At 43.3% G+C, this 9,375-nt stretch overlaps 1 protein-coding gene across 1 annotated transcript in view; it reads right to left on the bottom strand.

The window, feature by feature from the left end:
• The window catches only part of LOC105911943 (ceramide synthase 6-like), a 16,876-nt gene extending 7,769 nt beyond the window's left edge, over positions 1-9,107 (bottom strand). The window contains exons 1-4 of the mRNA XM_031558899.1: positions 8,805-9,107; positions 7,338-7,443; positions 6,521-6,651; positions 1,121-1,178 (exon numbers count right to left, since the gene is read on the bottom strand). Coding sequence (XP_031414759.1) covers positions 1,121-1,178; positions 6,521-6,651; positions 7,338-7,443; positions 8,805-8,974 — 465 coding nt within the window. The 5' untranslated portion in view covers positions 8,975-9,107. The remainder of the gene's footprint in view (positions 1-1,120; positions 1,179-6,520; positions 6,652-7,337; positions 7,444-8,804) is intronic.
• Between the last annotated feature and the right edge of the window lie 268 nt (positions 9,108-9,375).

The raw sequence follows: 9,375 nt of genomic DNA, 5'->3' as shown, positions 1-9,375 counted from the left end.
ACTGTCCAATCAGAGCTAGTCTCATGATCCTGTCACTACCCAAGTCAAGGCAAGGCAGCAAGGCGAAACACAGCAGTCACTGCTGGGGGCAAATACCACCACCACGTCAGCCTCAGTACAGGAATGATCCTGTGTGTGTGTGTGTGTGTGTGTGTGTTTGTGTGTGTGTGTGTGTGTGTGTGTGTGTGTGTGTGGACTTTTGTTCATGTGTCCAGTCATTCAGTCCTGACGGGGACAGGGGGCAGTTTAATTGTTATTTATTGCTGTGCAGCTCGCTCCTCTGAGACAGCTGGCAGTGGCGGTCTTAATGGGGAAATATGCGCCTGATGCATGATAAGGTAATTCATTCAAATTAAGAGTCCCCTCCCCCACCCGTCCTCCTGGGTGAAACGAGTCTGCAGTCTTTTCATCCTGTGACCACTTGACCAATTTGGTGCGCCCTGTTGCCTGACAACCAATCAGCGCAGCTTTTCAAGCGCGTTGTTGAAATGTGGCTGCGGAAACGCCATGGCAACAGCGCCTCGAGGACCACCTGCAATTATTCCCTCCAAATCCCTTCTCAAACACAATGCAACCTCTCTCTCTCTCTCTGTCTCTGTCTTGTATGCACTCAGTTCTTGTCATCTCCTCTTCTCAGCATCCTCTCTTCTTCTGGCTCTCTCAGCGTATGTTTGCCAAATCCCCTGCCCTGCCCCTCGCCAGTAGACAGCCGCCTCGTGTAAAGAGGCGGGTCCTGATGGATGTGGTTCCATTAAGGCGGCGCGTCTCAATTTGAACCCATTTAAAAAAACGGCTCTCCTTGTTTTCTCCCTGTCCGAGGGGTAGTGATGGACGTTCACTGCTCAAACACAGTTAAAGTAGCATTGTGGAGTTTTGGTCTAACACTAGCGTGCTATATAAAGCTACATAAACTACATAAAAGGCACGCAAATACCTTACAAATATCCCAGTTGAAACTGATGTAAGCCTGCTAACATGCTAAAATGGCGCCTTTTGGTGATATGACTAGAGAGGATCCTGGCCACACACACACACACACACACAAACACAGGGGACTGGCCTTTTCTCTGGAGGTAAATTCTATCACAGCGGGGAGGAGACAGGAAACATCTGTACTCACCTTCTTCAAGTAGCGCACTCCGTAGGTGAAGATGTAGACATAGAAAGCAAACTTCCACCTGTGAGAGAGAAAAGAAGACATATGTCAGATGGGGAGATTTGAGTGTGTGTGTGTGTGTGTGTGAGTGTGTGTGTGTGTTAGAGACTGACTGACAAAGAGAAAGAGAGAGATCTAATGTGCAGAAATGTGCAGTTCATATATAATTTCTGATTGATTTTGTTAGTGTATTCCCATGCAGTGAATTTGCTAATGTAATGTATGTATGTAATTAATACTGAATTTAAATCACCCAGGAGTGTGATGTAAATGAGGGCTGGTGTGGAGGCAGAGTATGATCAGTCTTTCCAGCATGAATGTGTTCTGAGCACCCTGAGGAGAGATGCTCTCCAATCAGAGGATCATCATGACACTACTTCAGACTCTCAAATAGATGTGTGCATGCAAACAAACAAACACACACACGCATCGCACGCACACACACACACACACACACACACACACACACACACACAAAGATACAGACAACCATATGCATGTAAGCACTCACTCTCTCACGCACACAGACCCCCATACACACGCCGATTTATGTGACTCACTCACTTACGAACATGTACACACACACACACAAACACACAAAGATACAGACAACCATATGCATGTAAGCACTCACTCACTCTCTCACGCACACACCCCCATACACACGCCGATTTATGTGACTCACTCACTTACGAACATGTACACACACACGCACGCACGCACGCACGCACGCACGCACACACACACACACACACAAAGATACAGACAACCATATGCATGTAAGTACTCACTCACTCACTCTCTCTCACACACAGACCCCCATACACATGCCGATTTATGTGACTCACTCACTTACGAACATGTTCACACACACACACACACACACCCACACACATATTCCAGTGAGTCATAAGTGTAGCATTATTCTCCACATACATGGCAAGGCTAAATGTTGCCAGGCAACTGGATAGTCAAATACTACCAATACTTTTTTTCCCCCCTCACTGTCAATATGGTTTTACCATATTATCACTATAGTGATCAAATATGGTAACAGCTTGGTGTTACAAGTTAAATGTTGCGCTAAACCACAAGCATAAAACATTCCGTCCTCTACCTGGACGACTGAAATGAACATGCTTTCATCCTAGATGCCATGTTGTAATGTGCAGTCGGTGCACAGTCAGCAGTGGGATTACCTAATGAAGCATAATGATACTACCCAATGAACAGGCTCTGTTTGAGAAGGACCTTTCACTCATTGTGATTTCTCAGATTAGCGCAATACCAGCAAGCAATTTAGCTAAGACTGTGGGATTACATCACGTCACAAAGCTTGCACAGGATTCGAAGTGCTGTGGTTTGCGCTCACAAGTCATGAAAAGGATTAGTACAGATTCCTGCTCCCAGCGCCAACAATTATGCATACTGACTATGCCAGAAATGTGACATAGTTGGTCATAGTGTGACATAGACTTGCTATGTAGTGTGACATAGTTGGTCATAGTGTGAAACAGTGTGATATAATGTGGTAGAGTGTGACAAACAGAGGACCACAGTGTAGCATAGCCTAGTGTCACATGGTCCCTTGTGTGACATAATGGGAAACTGAATAGTATAGCATAGTGTGACATAGACTTGCTATGTAGTGTGACATAGTATGAGGTCATGTTGCTGTCTCTCACATGCTGTTCCATTGTGTGGCAATGAATCAGTCCAGTCGGGAAACTCTAAAGGGCGCTGCTGATTAATCTTCCAGCATTTGAGCCAATCAGCTTCTTACACCCTCAACGCAACCAAATAGAGGCATGCAGCTGTTGTTTTGAAGCTCCACCTGTCTATATCCACTTTAGCAGGGGGGGGGGGGGATTCATGTCTTCAAGTTGTCATTTATGCAGTTATGCAGCAGTTGCCACTAGGTTCTAGTATTGGACTAAACCAGCATTAGCAGCCACAGACACACTACCACGTAATTTACATAAATAAAGCTTATAATCGTATCCTGAGTCTCCTGACGATACTAGGTAATATACCATGCTGTGACATAGTCTTACTATAGTGTGACATAAGCTGTTTTCAGACATGCGCTGCACTGCGACCCTTAATTTATACACAGTGTTTCCCCTACCGTTATATTAGGGGGGGCGCCCCGCCCCCCCAACGGCACCCCCCGCCCCCCCTGGAAGGTCAAGTTAATTTTGTTCAATTTTATTTTCTATAAAGCGCCAAATCACAACGGAAGTAATTTAAGGTTACTTTTCCTATAGAACAGGTCTATAGCTTGTTCTTTTATTAAACAAAATAAATAGCCTTATGTTATTTATCTTATTTACACGACGGCATGTAATTTCTGTCTCTACATGGTCGCGCGTTTACAATTCTCTGCTCTCTGTATCGCGCATGGCAGAGTTCCGCCGCGATGCGCACAAACACACAGACACGTGCGCGCACACACAGGTGAGCACGCTCCCACCAGCGGACAGAATTGGGCTTAAGAACCAGTGCACAGCTACGGACACTTTTAAGCTTTAAAAAACTAATATCCAGGCGTTCATGAATCCGGCAGAGATCTTTTCCTCGGTAGGGTCGACAATGAGGCCCAATGAGAATGGCTACAACAGACGTGGAAACAGAACGTACGTACAGAATGTCCGCACCGAAAATTCAGAAATAGACCTGGCTTCCATTTTTTATCTTTTTCCGTGAGTTGTGCGTGGCCCTTTTTACATAGAGTCTGCTAATAAATCTATGAAATGTAACGAAAATTATTTATTTTGCTGTGAATAATGAAGGAAGCAATAAATCCGATTATTTGCCAAACCCTCAAGACCTGTTGCCATGGAGATTTAACGTTACTTTCTGTTTGAAGACAAGGTAGCAGCTAGTGTTGAAGAATGGATGACTTGAAATTGGACGACTTTAAATTAATATATGAAATTGAACATCAACACCTATACGGATAAAATAAATAAACAAGGATAGCAAAACAGATTGATAAGCAATGAGAACGGCAGAAACACAGGCAGGACGTCAGATGACGAGACAGATCATAGTGACACAGGCTGTTTTTAAAAAAAAAAAATTTCGTCATATGAAGGCTGAGACATTCATAACATCTTATTCAGTCGTACTGGTCCTTTTGTAATGCCAACATGTGCACTTGCTTGTGGATAAGTAAAGCCTATTTTGCTACATTTTTGTAGTCCTGGTAATCTTTTGTTTGGCATATTGGTGAGGTTATTAAGAGGACCATTTCTCAATCGTTTTGTTCTTGATGAATTAATGTTTGTTTAATAATCAATTATTTTTCAACAAATAACTCAATTATAATTACAAAGAGGACAATTCATAACTTTTTATCGCAACTTTCACTTGTTTCGCCAATTTCATTGCAACAAAAACCTAAAAATAAAAACTTTCATCGCAACTTTTTGGAAAAGCTCCTGCGAAATCAGGAATTTTAGGCCGCAAATATCTTAAAAAATGTTCTTCCAGAAGCCCAGAAAGATACACCACTGCAGCGACAAAAGCTGCACACTTTGTGGATAATTGTCATAAAAAGACATGTTCCGATGTTTAGTTGTTATATTGACTGCTGTCATTAAAAGAAACACATGAACACCATGATTCCTTTAAGCGTTTGTGTCGGTGGCCACGCCACGCCGCGCACCGTGCCGCAACCCCCCCCCCCCCAAAGCTGTAAACCTAGGGGAAACACTGATACATATATATATATATATATATATATATAAACACACACACACACACACACACACACACACACACACACACACACACACACACACACAATACCCAGAGGAGCTCTCTGTGAGAACGTAAATGTCCAAATCATTTGGAGTGGACATTAAACGGACTTTACCCTGCCAGCAAGTCTGAGCCCAAGTGTGAATAGAGCAGGTCACTGTCCGGAGAATTCACAGTGAGAGAGTGGGCGTGTTGATACCCCTCGCCATACGGACGACACAGGAGAGACAAAGCGTCTGGGCCGGCTGCCATTCATTTACAATGAGAGCTGGTGATTACAGCGACGAGAGACAAGTGGATGTTGTAAAGCCAACCCGGTGGGTGAAAACAGGCTCTATTTTATGCAAATACTGAACAATGCGACACGGCAACTAGTTACCAATATGAGTCACGTTGTAGAAAAAATTATACATTCAGTACATACAGTCACAGTTTTTTTAGCTTAAACTTCAATACCTTGAACAAGCACCTAACATTAGCCACCTGGCGATAACTAGCTAGCTAGCTAAACTGAACTGAACAGCAACACTTTCTGACAAATCTGAACGTAATATAACACAAGGTAGTGATGTTATGCAAAAGTGTGAGATAATGTGATGCTGTAGTGATGTTATGCAAAAGTGTGAGATAATGTGATGCTGTAGTGATGTTATGCAAAAGTGTGAGATAATGTGATGCTGTAGTGATGTTATGCAAAAGTGTGAGATAATGTGATGCTGTAGTGATGTAATACAAAAGTGTGAGATAATGTGATGCTGTAGTGATGTTATACAAAAGTGTGAGATAATGTGATGCTGTAGTGATGTTATACAAAAGTGTGAGATAATGTGATGCTGTAGTGATGTTATACAAAAGTGTGAGATAATGTGATGCTGTAGTGATGTTAGACAATAGTGTGTGATAATGTGATGCTGTAGTGATGTTATACAAAAGTGTGAGATAATGTGATGCTGTAGTGATGTTAGACAATAGTGTGAGATAATGTGATGTTGTAGTGATGTTAGACAATAGTGTGAGATAATGTGATGCTGTAGTGATGTTAGACAATAGTGTGTGATAATGTGATGCTGTAGTGATGTTATACAAAAGTGTGAGATAATGTGATGCTGTAGTGATGTTAGACAATAGTGTGTGATAATGTGATGCTGTAGTGATGTTAGACAATAGTGTGTGATAATGTGATGCTGTAGTGATGTTATACAAAAGTGTGAGATAATGTGATGCTGTAGTGATGTTAGACAATAGTGTGTGATAATGTGATGTTGTAGTGATGTTAGACAATAGTGTGTGATAATGTGATGTTGTAGTGATGTTAGACAATAGTGTGTGATAATGTGATGTTGTAGTGATGTTAGACAATAGTGTGTGATAATGTGATGCTGTAGTGATGTTAGACAATAGTGTGTGATAATGTGATGTTGTAGTGATGTTAGACAATAGTGTGTGATAATGTGATGTTGTAGTGATGTTATACAAAAGTGTGAGATAATGTGATGTTGTAGTGATGTTAGACAATAGTGTGTGATAATGTGATGTTGTAGTGATGTTAGACAATAGTGTGTGATAATGTGATGTTCTAGTGATGTTGCTGACTCTCACATGCTCTCGCAAAACCGGGCCAGAGTGGTGGGCCTCTCCTGGTCCCGGCGCCTGTAGAACCAGCGCTGAATGGTCCGAACGTCCCAGTCCAGCTGCTTGGACAGGCCCTCCAGCCGCTTCTCATCTGGATGCTGACAAACATAAACACAAACAGATGACATCACGGCTCCCCTACGGCTGCTGAAGCAAATGCAAACCCAAACAAATGACATCACTGCCTCCCAAAACAAACTGTGCAACGTAAATAAACAAACAAACAAACTGTGCAATAAAAAATATTACAGAAGTGATACAGCGACTCAGCATCACTGTGGCTAATGCGTTAAACAGCACAACGCACCAGAGCTGAAGACAGAACACATCACAGAACTGGCACAACACAACAGCATGCTGAAACAAGCAACTCAGCATCACTTTACAGAAAGGGTTCAGTGATGAAACAGACAACATCATTTTGCTGAGACATGCACAGCAATGTCAGAACAAATCACACATATCTGCACTGATATACAACTCTGCCAAACACAAATGACAATGTGTGTGTGTGTGTGTGTGTGTGTGGATGCTTTCATGTTGTGTGTGTGGTGAGCCAAGGTCAGAGGTCAAAATATAAAGTGGATGCTGATGAGCCTCTGCTTGTCTTGGGGATTGAAGGCAGTTGAAGGGCTGTTACCATGGAAATGATGGATTAACATTGCTTTTCTGATGTATTGGGGGTAGGCGGAGGTGGTAGGGGCTGTTACCATGGTGATTGTGGTGTAAACCTAGCGGGGTTTTTTTTGGATTGTGGGCAGTTTGAGATGGTAAAGGTTGTTACCTTGGTGATGGCGGTATAAACTTTGTCCAGAATGGCATTGGGCGGAGCCTTCTGCGCCTCCTTCACCTCGATCCTCAGGCCAGAGACCAAAGGCCTGACAATCAGCCTGAGACACACACACACACACACACTCCATTATGAGAGGTACTGACCCCAGACCCAGTAACAAAACCCCCCTCAGCCAGTTGTATACATTTGTGAGCAAACTGAAACAGCTAAAACAGCACATTTTAAAGACTAACATACACATACAGTATGAACAAGCTGTTACAGGACACACACAGGTCAAGTATTATACTCGTCCAGTAACTCACTATTAAAAAGTTAGACTTAGCCACAAACAAAGGCTTAACATAACGTAAAGAATCAGTGATGAGTTGAGTAGTAAGGCCTCTTTAACTCTTTTGACAGTTAGTATTTTTATCTGAATAAGTAGGCTATATGTCTTTACTCTGACGGTATAAATATTCCCTATCTTCTCAGGTAGGCTATGCGATTCCCTAGTCAAATCAGTCAGGTGCTTGATATTGAAATGAGGGATCGGCCCTTTACATACCACACCAATAGATGGATTATATTGTTTTGCATGCACATGTTATTCGAGCGATGTGTAAAACTAATATTCCATGTCCTCTACTCTCCATTATGTCTGCTACTAAAGTATAACCCATGCCCGCCAAATGTCACTTAGCGTCTTGACTCCCTGACCTAGATATACAGCTTTACACGCCTAAACAGAAACCATTCAGGGCACGAGAAGCACAGTGGGGCAAGGGTTCGGGGATAAATTAGTTGACTGACACATAGCAACATTCTGCAGAATAAATAAATTAAGGTTTTCATATGTACACTTCAGGGTGCTGCGTCAGGGAAACTAAAGATGTGTACACATTTTAAGGACGTTATGCATATCTTCTTAATGGATGTAAAGACATTTATCACATCCTGCCCTACCTGCTAGACTAACTAGGTCACAAGACAATACAAGGTCACATCCTGACGACCAACACAAGACAGTATCATCTGAGAGACAGCATGCTGTTCACTTATTTTTATAGTGAGCTCCTCGCTAACTCACTAGCCTACTATCTATGCCCCATGTTAGATGCGAAAAAAAGCATATGACGGTTTCGGCTTTTGTCTAGTCTGAACCTAACCACCTCCTGTGGTTGGTCCAACAGCAAACAATACCGTCACTGCTTAACAGGACAGGTGTGACCCAGCTGGAGAGATGCTTGTCGGTGCGAAAGGCTCGCCGACCGGTGGTTGACTGCACAGGCAACGCGTCCCCCCTTTAACAGCCCGCATGACAATGAACCAAACCAACAAAGCAAGTAAAGGATGGCGATGTGTTCGGTCGAAGGTGTAGGCGACGCAGCGGCATCCCAGTAGGAAGTGGTCCATCATGTGAACTCGTCTAGGCTACATGGCCCATGGGGGTTAGAAAGTCGAGCGATCTCCATTTACCTCTCGAACAGAAGTCGGACCATGATGATGCAGAAAGCAAGAGGGCCAGCCAGATACAAATCTTCCGACTGGGGGTATACAGCCTCGTCTGTGTTCTTCAAATCTGCCCAAGTTACATTGTGAGGGAGCCAGAACCTCTCATTCCAGAACCACGCAAGAAAGCCGGTCATTGTGTTGCCAAGAGGACTGGCTTATACTTCAGTATGTCTTCGGAGCCTGCCGTTGATGCCAGCTGTGTTGGCGTGATGTGTTTTCAGTGTCCTTCTCTCGGGAGATGCACCGGCCGTTTGTGATGTGGACACACTTGCCTCCTCTCCTCTCCTCCCGAGCAACAAAGATGTGGACAGCGGTGGACGATATGCACTCCTCCGCAAGTGATTGGTGCTCACAAATCTGCCTCGCTCTCTGTCTGTCTCTCTCGATCTCGCTCTGTTTTGTTGCACCTCATGGAAGCAAAAATATTACATCAGAACAGGCTTTGCCTCTGTTCTACTGTTCAACTGTCAACTGTCACTGTGGACGTTTCATAACGATGGCGCTTAAGTTTATAGATAGATATAGATAATATAAT

This window comes from Clupea harengus, chromosome 21 (assembly GCF_900700415.2).
Source record: "Clupea harengus chromosome 21, Ch_v2.0.2, whole genome shotgun sequence".
In the NCBI taxonomy this organism is placed as follows: Eukaryota; Metazoa; Chordata; class Actinopteri; order Clupeiformes; family Clupeidae; genus Clupea; species Clupea harengus.
This window is presented reverse-complemented; position numbering and strand designations above follow the sequence as displayed.